This window comes from Lycorma delicatula, chromosome 7 (assembly GCF_047948215.1).
Source record: "Lycorma delicatula isolate Av1 chromosome 7, ASM4794821v1, whole genome shotgun sequence".
Taxonomy (NCBI): domain Eukaryota; kingdom Metazoa; phylum Arthropoda; class Insecta; order Hemiptera; family Fulgoridae; genus Lycorma; species Lycorma delicatula.
The window spans coordinates 5,989,903-6,004,254 of NC_134461.1; the positions used below are offsets into that span (position 1 = coordinate 5,989,903).

Below are 14,352 nucleotides of genomic sequence, written 5' to 3' on the forward strand. Positions count from 1 at the left end.
TCAGCAGAGGTGAGCTTAGGTGGAACAAAGAGAATCTGTAGAAAGCCTTGGATATCAGAGGATATATTGCAGCTAATGGATCAACGTAGAAAGTGTAAGAATGCTAGTGATCAAGAAGGTAAAATGAACTATCGACAATTAAGAAATACTATAAGCAGGAAGAGCAAATTAGCAAAAGAAGAATGGATTAAAGAAAAGTGTTCAGAAGTGGATGATCATTGGTAAAATAGACAGAACGTACAGGAAAGTTAGGAGAATTTTGTGGTACACATATTAAAATCTAATAAAGTGTTAAACAAAGATAGTACAATGATTTATAATACGAAAGAAAAGCTCAAAAGGTGGGTGGAATATATGAAGATATGGAATAAATGAATTGAAAAACTGGTGTTATAAAGAAAAAAGAGGAAGTTGAAGAGGATGAAAAGGGTGATACAATACTGAGATCTGAATTTAAGAGTTAAGAGAGCACTAAAATATTTGAATGGCAGAAAGGCTCCAGGGGTAGATGGGATACCTGCAGAATTACTGTGCAGTGCAGGTGAGGAAGTGATAGGTAGATTATACAAACTGGTGTGTGATATTTACAAAAAAGGGGAAGTTCCATCAGATTTCAAAAAGAATGTTATTGTAATGATACCAAAGAAAGTAGAAGCAGATAAATGTGAAGAATACAGAACAATTAGCTTAACTACTTCTGCACCAAAAACTAGAATTAACTTAACTAGAATTCTGTACAGAAGAATTGTGAGGAGAGGGGAAGTGTTAGGAGAAGACCAATTTGGTTTCAGGAAAAGTATAGGGACAAGGAAAGCAATTTTAATACTCATATTAATAGAAGAAGGAAGATAAAAGAAAAACAAAACAACATGCTTGGCATTTATACACTTAGAAAAGGCATTTGATAACGTAGACTGGAATAAAATCTTCAACATTTTAAAAAATTTAGGGTTCAAGTATAGAGAGAGAAGAACTATTCCTAACATTTACAGGAACCAAACTGCAACAGTAACAGTCAAAGAACATAAAAAAGAAACCGTATAAAAAGGGAGTTTGACAAGGATGTTCCCTATCCCCATTACTTTTTAATATTTACATAAAATTAACAGTTAATGATGTTAAAGAAGAGTTTAGATTCGGAGTAGCAGTACAAGGTGAAAAGATAAAGATAATACGATTTGCTGATGTAGTAATTCTAGCTGAGAGTAAAACAGATTTAGAAGAAACAATGAATGGCATGAATGAAGTCCTCTCCAAGAACTACTGCGTGAAAATAAATAACAAAATGAAAGTAATGAAATGTGATAGAAATAACGTAGATGGACCACTGACTACAGAAATAGGAAGAGAAAAGATTATGGAGGTAGAGGAATTTTGTTATTTGAGAAATAGTATTACTAAAGATGGATTAAGCACAAGAGACATAAAATGTCGAATAGCACAGGCGAAATGAGCATTGAGGCAGAAATATAATTTGCTTACATCAAAAATTAAGTTAAATGTCAGGTAAACATTTTTGAAAGTTTATGTTTGGAGCGTAGCTTTACATGGAAGTGAAACTTGGATGATCGATGTACCCGAGTAGAAAAGATTAGATGCTTTTGAATGCAGTGCTATAGAAGAATGTTAAAAAATCAGATGGATGGATAAAGTGACAAATGAATAGGTTTTGCAGCAAATTGATAAAAAAAGAAGTATTTGGAAAAATATAGTTAAAAGTAAAGACAGACTTATAGGCCAGATATTAAGGCATCCTGCAAGTCGCATTAATATTGGAGAGACAGGAAGAAGGGAAAAATTGTGCAGGCAGGCATCGTTAGGAATATGTAAAACAAATTGTTAGGGATGTAGGATTTAGGGGGTAAACCAAAATGAAATGACTGGCACTAGGTAGGAAATCTTGGAATGCTGCATCAAACCAGTCAAATAAGTGAAGGCAAAAAAAAATAACAATACAAAATAAAATTTTTTTACTTTAAATTAAAAAAAAAAATTTACTTGTCATGTTTTCCCCCAACACATGGCAAGTTTTTACACATTAACTAACCGATGAAAAATTCAGACAACAAATTCTTTAATGGAGGTACTACTGCAATGCTTGCTTCACTTCATCCCCAGTAATGAAATTAAGTCCTTCAATTTTTCTTTTAAGTTTAAGAAACAGGTGGAAATTGCCGACTACGAAATCAAAGGGATATGGAAAGAGATATGAAAAAAACTGTCAAAAAATCTTCTTGATTGAAGGCTGAATTTTGAATTGAAAGGGGTTTATTTATGGTCTGTCTTCCATGCTCTGCCTTTTGACAGGGATATTATGGTGTACTTAACTTTCTTCACCAATCACAATATCGAAAAGGAATACTTATGTTTCCTTATGACAACCATTCCAGAATCATTCAAGACTTTTAACTCTGCTCTTTTGTTTTCTTCCAATAGGTTTCATTGCATCCTTTAAGTAAAAATCTTTCATTAACAGAGTCGATTAAAATGTTACAGATTCATTGTTATGATATTTTTACCTCATTTGTGATACGCTTTCAACCAATACAATAGTTTTATTTTATCAATCAACAACTTGAATCTGTCACAAAAATTGCTTTTCTCTCTGAGGTTCATATAATATTGCTTTTCAATCGCATCAAATTTACATAATTCACTGCTGTAATTTACATAATTCATTGTAGTCAGTAATTTGATTGTAAACAGCTTCTAAACAACAGTAAATTTCAAAAAGAGTAATATTCATTACTCACATATTTTTATTTTATTGACGGTCCAGTTATTTGACTTCATTTCAAAAATACAATAATTGAGATCAGCTACAATAATTAAAATATGTCTCAACACATTTATAGCAATCGTGTAAAGACATAGCTCATGCTGCTCTACTGTCGTTCATTTTTGAGCTAAAAAGCAGGTTCATTACTTTCCAGAGTGATATTGTACGTAATTCATAAGTTAATTTATTTTTGGTGAATTATTTTATCGGTCTTTTTAATGATTTGATTCTTTCCTTTTTTTTTTTATCTCACAATATGCATTGTGTTGTATGTTTTCAGATAAACGGTTAAAATTTTCGTATGTTCATTTCTCCTTAAATATTTAACTCACTGCTATATATTTACGAGAGGTTATCTCTAAAGTAATGACCGTTTCATTGTAAAAAAAATTATTCTGAAAACTTTATAAATATTTTTTTATTTCTCTTAAACTAAATACATTATACTACGTTTCTAAATAATCGCTACATGAATTAAGACATTTATCGTAGAGATACACCAACTTCAATATGCCCTCGTCGTATTCTTCTGCCGCCAGTCCATTTAGCCACTGATTAACAGGATTTTAAAATTCATCGTCATCCGCGAATTGTTTACCGCTCAAAAATTCTTTCAATTTTCCAAACAAATGGTAATCAGAAAAAATTAAATCCGGACTCTACGGTGGGTGATCGTAAATTTCCCATCCAAATGTTCTCAGTAAATCACGTATCGGACCCGCAACATGTAGACGTGCATTATCGTGCAGCAGGACGACGTCGTCGGTCAGCCGACCACGTCGACTATTTTGAATGGCGCGCCGTAACTACGTAGAATTTCGCGATAGACTCTGCATTTATAGTTATTCCACGTGGCGTGAAATCGATCGGCAGTATGCCAAACCGTTCCCAAAAGACTGTGGCCATCAGTTTGCGTCCAAATGGCTGTGGCTTGACCTTTGTCGGTCTGGTTGGTGATCGAGGTTGACGCAATTCACTTGACTGCCGTTTTCTCTCTGGCGTGTAATACGAAATTCACGTTTCACGGCCGGTAACGATCGAATTAAGGAACTCATAATTTTTCTACGTAGCGCATCAAAAATTCCAAAGCAGATCCCATTCGGATTTTTTAGTGACGTTCCGTTAAGACGGGCGGCACCCGAACGTCCACAAACTTTTCTGAAGCCTAAATGGTCACGAAAAGTTCGACCGATAACAGCTCATGAAACATCAGGAAAACGTAGGTCCAGGTCGGAAATCGTTAAGCGACGATCTTTTCTGATTTCATCATCGACGCGTTTCAACAAGTCCTCGATGATTATCGAGGACCACCCCGAACTTTCTTCATCGTGCACGTTAATTTTGTTATTCCTAAACTTTTCACACCGGGTTTTATGCGGCCGAGAATAAACATAGTAGAGGTAAAGTGCGAAACAAAACAAAATCAAAAAACCGAGTCGCTATTCAGAACTGGTATCACGGGATGCTATGATTTATTGATTTTTCATTTTCTCTGTAGTTTTTCTATAAACTAATTCCTGTTGTTTCTGCAGGGGCAATTTCAATATTTTTATACATCGACTACACACCCACGGTGTTTATTGTGTCCAGTTAATCGATACAGCTTACTGTTATTATTAATAATTAATATTACTATACCTTACTGTACTATTACTAAATCTGTTTAATATTTTGACAGGTTTTGTCTGGAGAGAGTTGGACGCATATCATGCATAAAGCTATTTTAGAAACCGGGAAGTATTATTTCGATGAAATTTATTTTACATCTGCTGTAATTATCGGAAAATATATCTCGCTTAACATTTTACTTGTAATTGGAATCGACATTATAACGGCTGTTTATAATTATAAATATACCGATGAAAGTCAAACCGTAAGTAATGGGCATTTAAGTTTGCGATGAATAATATTATATAAATCATTTTATGATATTTCAGGACCGAGATAAAGGTCCTGAAATGGATTTCAATACTCTGTTTACACTAGTTGATGAGGTTCAATGTACATAGTTTTGTAATTCACATTTTTAATCGACGTTATCAATAGCTGTAGTTAAGTATATTTTACTTCTATACAAACACGTCTTTATTGTTTGTTCCCGATAACCGCGAAAATTACTGAACTAATCGTTACATTTTAATTGCAGCTTTCTTATGAGCCCCAGAATGTTTACCGCAATTCTAACCTCACCAATTTTACTACTATATAAAAAATAAATTAAAAAAACAATGTAAATAAATAACCTGAAACTTCTTTGATATTATAAAAGTGTATCTAAAGCCTTCATGTACTTGGAAAAATATTGAAAAACTAAATTTACGTTCGAAATAAGGTGTCATCATCATCATCATCATCTTGGCGGAGAGATCTGAAATTTCTGATGTAATTTTTAAAAATTGATGATGGAGTTATAGTAAATGATTACGGTTATATAACTACCGATCAAAGGACAGGTAGGATGTTAATGCAGTCAGCGATTTGATTTGTGAAGGTTAGCCAGATATTTCAGATTTATTGAAAAAATTGTATTCTCGGTTGTGCGAAAGAGCCGTAGTTTTTCCAAAGAATAAAACGGCAAAAGAAATAAATAGCGTTATTCTTGAAAAGTTTGACGGCAATTTCCGTGAATATCTATGATAGTTTTCTTGATAGTTTTAATTATCGATAAATCCGTGGTATCTTAATGCTCTCGATCCATACGAATTTCCAACTCGCACACTGAAATTAAAAGCGGATTCTCTAATTATCATATAACCTTCAACCTCACAATTTGTGTAACGGTACACTACAGATCAGAGCTATGCGCGACAATATCATTGAGGCTATAATTCATACTGGCCAGCAACAGCAAAAATTGAATTTATTTCTCTGAATCCCTATGATCCCTAAAGATCTACAATTTCAATTTAAAGGTTTACAATTCCCTATCGAAGTCGCTTTTGTTATTAATATTAAAAAGCCACAAGGTCAAACTTTCAATCTCATTGGAGTGGGTCTCCGTTCGAAGTGTTTCTCCCGTAGATGTAGGTTTTTCCAGAAATCCTAACATCCAGCAGATAGTCTCGATATCAACAGGGGATAAAACAAGAAATATAATTTACCGAGAAGTTTTATAACGCTCTTATTTTATCGGATTTTATGAAATTTCATTTTACTGTAAAGTTGTTATTCATTCAAATTAATCTATTTAACTGGGAAGTTCTGTTTAGCGAAAACTCTAGAACGACAGCCCGCACATAATTACTAAAATTTTTTTCCAATTTTTGAAGTTCTATAAGCACATAGCGCGGGCGAAGCTGACGGGGGATGCTATTTAGTAATAAAATGATCTGGATCGTAGATATGTTATTCAAGCCGTTTGTGAATCCACGTTAATATTTTTCATTTTGTAAATGATAAAATGACTAAATTATATACTGCATATAATTATATAATTCTATTAATTATAAAGTCTAACGCGTTTTAATTAATAATTATTAATAAATACACCAAAATAGCATACCGATTAATACAAAAACTTTGTAAACACGTGCAACCATTATCGGTTATAAAATACCACATCGCTTTTTTATATTACATAACAATATCAAACGCTATATCTGCGGTTCATTAATCGATTTACTTTTATTTTACGATAGATCTTTTTTGCGATTAATGAATTAATTCACAGAAGCTTGTTCACGGGAACGAAAATGTAAATTTCGTATAGTACGAAAAATGCCATCCCCGATCAGGATCAGAAAAACTTCAGATACGATTCTCTAGCCCACCGGGCCGGTCTAGTTAGTTAACTCGTCGTCGCAAATCAGCCGATTTCTAAGTCGAGAGTTCTAAGGTTCAAATCCTAGTAAGGCAACTGCCTTTTATACAGATTTTGAGTACTCGATTGTGGTTGCCGGTGTTCTTGAGATATGATTCTCTAAGGAAACAATCTGAAAGCTATTACTTTCATAAACCCGCCAAAATTATCCAAATTTTGATATTTATAAAATATATTTGAACATTTATTCTATTAAATATAAAAAATATGGAAATTAAACAAATAAAGATAGACGTAATAAACAAATAATATTATAAACGTATATTATATATTACGACAATACATATTATAATTTTTTTATAATATAATAAGTAGAGACCGGATTATATGCATTTGCATATTCGTAGATAGCCGACTATCCTGGAACACGACGGAAATGATCTATATTGTCGAGTTTGCGAGAAAAATATTTCGTGCGCAAAAATGTTTTCCAGCACAAAAAAATTTCCAGCACGTCAAGACAGGTCTTCATGTCGCAAGACTGCAAACGAAAGGCCCACGAGAACAACTTATAAAGACGATAAAACTTATAAAGGGAACTTGAAGGTGATTTCACTTCCAAAGGTAAACAAAAAAAAAAAACTACTTTAGCGTGGATTTACGTGAAGCATTGCTTGCAAGTAATATTCCTCTTCGCAAACTTACAAATTCTACCTTCACAGATTTTCTGCAAAAATATTGCTTGAATCAACATCGCCTAAAGATTACATACCGACAATTTACCTGCACGTTCTGGAAGAAATACGCAATGAAACCAACGATAGCATTATCTGGATTTCAGCTGACGAAACTACGGTTGTGTCCGTTACATTGCGAATTTAATTGTCGGTGCATTAAAACTAAAGCCTTCCTCTTTCTATCTGGCGGCCTACAAAGACCTTGAAAAGACAAATCGTTCTACGATCGCCAGATTTACGAACGAGTGTATTAAAAAATATTTCCTGAATCTTCCGCAGAACAAAGAGTGTTTGTACTTCTGTCAGATGCTGATCCCTAGATGATCAAGGCAGCCAAAGCCCTTCAAGTATTTTATCCCGATTTGATTTTTTTCCTCTGCGCTTTGCTGACGGAGTACATCGATTCGCTCAAGAAGTACGATCCACGTTTGGGAATGTAAATAAACTGATTTCATCGACAAAGAGAGTGTTTCATAAGGCACCTGCTAAGGTCTATAAAGAAAAACAGCCAAATGCTCTTTTACCTCTTGAACCGGTGGTAACTCGATGGGGAACGTGGATTGAAGCTGTACTGTTTTACAATGAACATTTCGAGGCCACCAAAGGTGTAGTAAACGCCTTTGACAGTGGACAGGCTGTGACAGTTTGTCACTCCAAGGAAGCATTTAACAATTCTAGTATAAAAAAAAAAAAAAACATAGCTGTGATTAGCACTCATTTTTCCCACATATCTGCAAGTATTAAAAAGCTTGAAATTCAAGGTTTGGCGTCGACTGAATTTATTCGGTCGATGAATAAAATCCGCTAAATGAACTCCGTACTGCCAGAGGTATTCCCGTGTAAACTTAAAGAAAAATTTGAAAACATTTTGAACAATAACCCAGGCTTTGAACCTTTATGAAAAATGGATAGTTTTATTAACGGGACGGGTGAACTTTTGCCAGAAACAATAAGTGCTAACACAGCACCCGAAGTCAAATACCGCCCGGTTACCTCAGTGGATGTGGAACGATCCTTTTCCACTTATAAAAATATTTTGAGTGATTGACGACAACCTTACTACCGCACATTTTGAACAGTACCCGATTGTTTACGTTTACAAAAGTAACATAATGTTAAATAATTGTTAATTATCGAATTTATCGAAATGTTATTCAGTTACTTACTAATTGTATGCTGATTTTAAAATAAAAAAACTAAAAATTACTATTTTTTTATTATTTAAAGTTGCATATTTTGACACTTTTACGCATACTTTAAGCATTCTTCATGCATATCTGCATGCATATTTCAAGCATTTTACGTTGTATATAATCCGGTCTCTAATAATAAGTATAATATAGAATTAATATAAGTATATTAATTAATTTAAAAAATTTTAACTATGCAGTAAAATATACATAATTTATTAATCGAATTACACTTTAATCTTTTTTTATGAATTACACATCAATTAACTACTTTAAAAAAAAAAAAATATATATATATATATATATTAATAGTATTGAAATCAACATATACAGATTTTTTTTTTGGTTTTTGTTTTTTTCTGGGCGAGAAACATCTCAGCACTATTTTGGTTCGAACACGATTTACGTATTTAAAAATAAAAGTAAATGTTAAAAATTCACAATTAAAAATTACTTAAAAACAAAAACATCTTTAAAAACAATTGAAATATCATCTTAAAATGAAAAATACCTGTAGCATATGTTAAGATAAAAATAAAAACAAAAAGATGTATCGCTGTGTGTATCAGATTAAGATAATAAAATTATCATCTGCTTAACAGCAAATGGCATAAGCAGCTGAAACACAGTAATTCAAATAGCTGAATATAAACAGAAGGCCTTAAGAAATTGTAAAATACAAGAGAAAAACATTTCATTATCCCCTAGAATAGTTTAAATGTTAGCCCCCGGCTTAAACTTGCAACGAAATGTCACATAACAGTTATAATCCACAAGGATGCGGTGCACTGTCAGTCAACAGTCGCAGCGAGCACAAACCGGTTCATCTGTTTGAGTCATCAGATATCCATATGTGAGCCTAGTATGCCCTATTCACAAAAGCAGATAATAATCTCCTCTTGACTGTTAATTCTGGACGTGGCGCTCCACAGTGAAACAGTGTTCTTAACCGGGTGAAGTTAGTTGTTCACGGTAGCATCCCGTTCACTTTGCCGCTCATCATGAGCCATCCTTTTCTTAAGAAAACAGACAAGTTCATTAGAAGCAACACGATCAGTGAAAGGAGGCTGGAGTCAAACTTCCTTTGCTGAACTATCTGTGCGCTCATTGCCTGAAATTCCTGTACGGCTGGGGATCCAGCAGAAGCTAACAGTCTTATTAGGTCTAGTCATTTGCAAAATGACACGATGAATCTCACGGACAACAAGGTGTCTATAGTATTTGTCATTAATCGCCTGTTGGGCGATCATGGAATCTGCGCAAACAAGAACATGCTGATATTTTGATCTAATTATGCAATACCTTCTTAATGAAATACAGTTCTGTAATGAAAATACTGGTGATGTTGGGAAGCCCAAACATGTACGTTCTGTTGCCAATAACAAAGCTACAACCGACAGAATTAACGTTTCTAGAGCCTTCCGTATAAACTGTAACATCATGTCATTTATATATTATAAAATCCATTTTGTAATATAACTGGATTTGTGTTTTTTTATTATACTGACAAAGATCAAAGTAGTAATTAATGTGAGAGGGCTCCCAAGAACGTTAATAACATGAGAGGACTGCCAAGGACGGTAATAACATAAAGAGGGTTCCCGAGGATGGTAATAACATTGAACAACAGTAAGGACTGGAGGCAATTATAGACATAGAGCTGAGAAAAGGCAGTAAGCTCTTATGCCTAGCAGAGTAGATCTTGGCTGTCCTGGTATATGCTGGTGCGAGAATACCACATCAAAGGTCGAGTGAGTTGGTTGCGCTTTAATGCGAGCCATTAGGAACATATCATTTCCTTTTGTCTATTACAAAGAGATATGGCTCACCACCGTTCTCCAGCATAGTTACAACGAGGCTTGAGCAAAAAGCACCTGCGGCAAGATGGATGAACGAATGACGGACTACATTGAGCATCTTCAATGTGGTGGCTCTCGCGCCGACAAATAAGCTATACAGCCGTATTCTAAGCAGGAACGGACCAGAGCTTCGTAGAAGCACAACATGCGTACATGATCGGCTCCCCAACGGGTATTAAGACGGAACTCTCAGCATGACTAACGTTTTTAAATATTTTACCTTCAGCTCCTTCAAATGTGTTACCTGTGTTAGTCGTTGGTCAAACGACACGCAGGTCGCATGCGGATTAGAAATCTAATCCGCATGCAAGCTTCTACTGGTTCACCATGTATGTACAGTCGAGGGTCAACATGTTACCTCGACTGGGAAAAGCAAATGCACTTGGTTTTTTCCGGGGAATACGAGAATCCAGTAGATTTACACCATGATTCTAAGCAGGTTATTACGTTTCATAGCAGCCTCTCACCTGTAACTAACTTTCCACATGCTACGTAAATTGAAAAATGATCTACAAATAAAGAATACATAACCGGTTTTCACATAGGTTTTTATACTATTTATGGCTAAGGCAAACAAAGTAACACTTAGGACACTTCCCTGAGGAACTCCATCTTCTAGTGTGAAACTTTCAGATACCGTCGTTCCAACTCGAACTCGAAAGGATCGACCATTGAGGTAACCCCCTGATAAATTTGAGGAAATTGGCCTTGTACACCCCACTCAATTAAGTGTGTTTAGGATTCTTCATGCAATATCATACACCTTTTGCAAGTCGAAAGATACAGCCACCAAGCGTTGGCGAAGTAAGAAGGCATTTTGAATAGCAGCTTCCAGGGCAACTATGCGATCAATAGACAATGGTAGAAACTGCATTGTTCTGGGGCAATCAGGGACTTTCTCTCAAGATACCACCTACATAACATTTACCGTCGTTCAATCACCTTTCACAGGGTACTGGCCAAGGAGATAGGACAACAACTTGTCAGATATGATTTATCCTTACCAGGTTTACAGTATGGCAATAACCAGTGCCTCTGACCAAGAATCTGGAAACAATTGGTTGGAGAAAATGTTGTTATACGTACCCAAAAGATGCCATAATGCACTATCTGGGAGATGTGATAGGAGAGTGTGAAGTGTGATGAGAATTATTCAAGGCACATCTTAGCTCACTGTAAGAAAATGGAATTTTTAATTCATTCTGCAACTCTCTTATCACCAACAGGTTATTTTCTACTTGCAACTTATATCTCACGAAGTCAGGGCAGTACGATGATCGCCTCAGGGCAGTACAATGATTACTGCAGGGTAGTACATGAAATTGCCCTAAACAACCTTCCAAATGTGGTCACTACATCAACTGGTGTGGTAACAAGGTTTTCACTGCTTTACAGTCCTATTGGCTGTGGTGACTAAGGTTCAAACCTTTGTCCAACAACTGATGATAGCGAAATCATTCATTTCTCCACACAACGAATTCGACATAAATCAGCCAAGAATTCCATTTAGCACACCTAAATACTTGATGGCAAACATCTCTGATGTTTGCCATCAAGTGCAGAGCAACTGAATTGCTCTGCGCCTTTCACGGAAGACGCAGAGCAATTGTATGAAATTTCAATTTCATACAGCCATGTGCCAATCTCTTAGTGCACACCTGCACTCTTCATCCTACCAAGGCACAGTAGGCTGCCTCAGCTTCCCAGATGTTAAAGGGATGAAGTCATTCGCGCAACGGGAATCTGGGTCTAAACTTGGCAAGTTGGTGGGTCGCACTACTACTCTTGTCATACCAGCCAAAGGATTTCTTGTACCCATTACAGTCCACTTTCTGAACTACCCATCTGTGTAGCTGACTCTGAGGCAAATCACAATTACAGTCTGAGATTACAAGTGTTCTATGATTACTTCCAAAGAAGTTTTTGGAAATGCACCAGGTAAGACGTGGGAGTAAGGTTGCTGAACATAAGAACAGATCAATGCATGAAAATTTACCTGATGATGACATTAACGTGTACAATCCATCGTTCAGCAAGCAGAGATCTAATTTCTGTCTCAGTCGATCAACAATATTGCCTTGGGATGGACGATGAACCCCAAGAATGATGATGTGCATTGAAATCGCCAGTTATTAAGCAGGGTGTAGGAAATTTAGGAAAACAGACTGGATAGATCATCTTCATTGACATCAGAATTTGAAGGAAGGTATAGGTTGCAGATACTCATTTGGAATGGTACCAATATTTTCACTGAGACTGCAGGAATATTTGTCACTAGTGGACCATTCTTAAATAATACCATTTACTGTGTTTCCAATCATCCTCAGTCATACAAAGTGGACATATACTCCAATAGACATATTTCACAAGTAACATAATAAAAAAAGTTAGATGAACAACTAATTCATAGAAACTCATTTTTGGAGAGATTTGTTGTAAAGATTTAGTAGATAATATTTATAATAAACAGTCACATAAAAGTGAAAGAATATTCAACATAAAATATTACTATAATAGAAACATTAGTTTCCCACATAAACCAAAAAGTTTCATAATCAATAAATTCAAAAAGAAATCTTAATGACATTCCCATATGCTATATAAAAAATGTGTAATATGTAATTTGTGATTACACATATATTTCAGTACATAACAGCAAGCAGATCTTTTAAAACCAAATATGATGAAGATTGGCAGACCTTATAAGAAAAAAAGGTAGCACAGAAATATTCAACGTGGTAAAAATTTATTTCAAAATAAACATATGAAAATAATCTAGATTCCAATACGATGAAACTTACTGACAATCATAAAAATATAATAAATGTATTTAAAAATAAAAGTAAATTATTTAACCACCACACAGAAAATGAAAGTGACCTACTGAAGTTAAATACAACTAATGTAAAATGTAAAATATTTTTATATGTATCGTAAGTATCAGCAGCTGATGATGGTTAACTAACAAAAGCACTACAATGTTATGACAGATAATTAATAAAAACTTAATTTAAGGAGATTCCTGCTAAACTTTACAAGTATATTTGTCTGATTAAAATTATAATCGATTCACAAAAACAAGTTTCTGTAAGCTCTTTTTTTGAAGTTGGGGAATACTGAGGAATTTTTTTCTAATTTCTGCTGCAATAGTAAGATAAGACCATATAAAGAAATATTTGGAATAAAAATTTGGGGACAAATTTATTGCTTTCTGGTATAAAATTGATCTCTGTTTTCCAGAGGTTAGACATAGATTTACTTCGTTAAAAACATTTAATAAAACTGCAATAAAAGGAAATTTAATTCTTGGTTAATGCCATAATAATTCATAGTTAGTGCTATAAAAAATGTTATACAATTTATTTATTCATATTTCATGATATAATTACTTTTTATAAACAATTGAAGCAAACTAACTCTTTTTCATTTGTTTGTTTTGAAACATAATGCAATGATAACTAACTTAAATAAAACTATGTATTTGTTTTTACAGTATTTGAAATCAACCCTATGCATTTAAATTTCATAAAATTATTTAATTAATTTGCATTTCCCTCTTCCTTTTGATAAAAAAAAATATATCAGTTACTCACTAAGAGGATTTTAATGAGGTCACTGAAAAGTAATTACGTTTTCTTACTTCTAAGAAATTATTAAACTAGAAAGCTGAATTTCTCTAAAATTGTTTATACAATTTTTTTAATAAAATTTTAACAGATTTATTGCTGTATGGAATATCAAGTTTTTTTACATATATTTAGCACCTACAAGTCATTTTTATCAAGTTAATAAAAAAATCACATCTTAAAGCACTTCACATTATCAGCTGCCATATCAAAAGTATTGGTCAAAACAAGAGGATGTCGATGAAATGTCAAGGTTTACTGTAAACATTCAAAGAAATAATAATTATGTTATCAAACTGAGGCATGGAATATTGAAATGAGCTATGTGCCAATGTGATTTTTTTTATTATTAAAAAAAACAGTAAAAACTTCATGAAATCAGTATTTACTTGAATTTCATT

At 34.0% G+C, this 14,352-nt stretch overlaps 1 protein-coding gene across 1 annotated transcript in view; it reads left to right on the forward strand.

Moving 5' to 3' along the window:
• LOC142327872 (voltage-dependent calcium channel type A subunit alpha-1-like) overlaps positions 1-14,352 on the forward strand; it is a 136,058-nt gene that overhangs the window by 48,781 nt on the left and 72,925 nt on the right. The window contains exon 12 of the mRNA XM_075371231.1: positions 4,458-4,652. Within this exon, the coding sequence (XP_075227346.1) occupies positions 4,458-4,652 (195 nt within the window). The remainder of the gene's footprint in view (positions 1-4,457; positions 4,653-14,352) is intronic.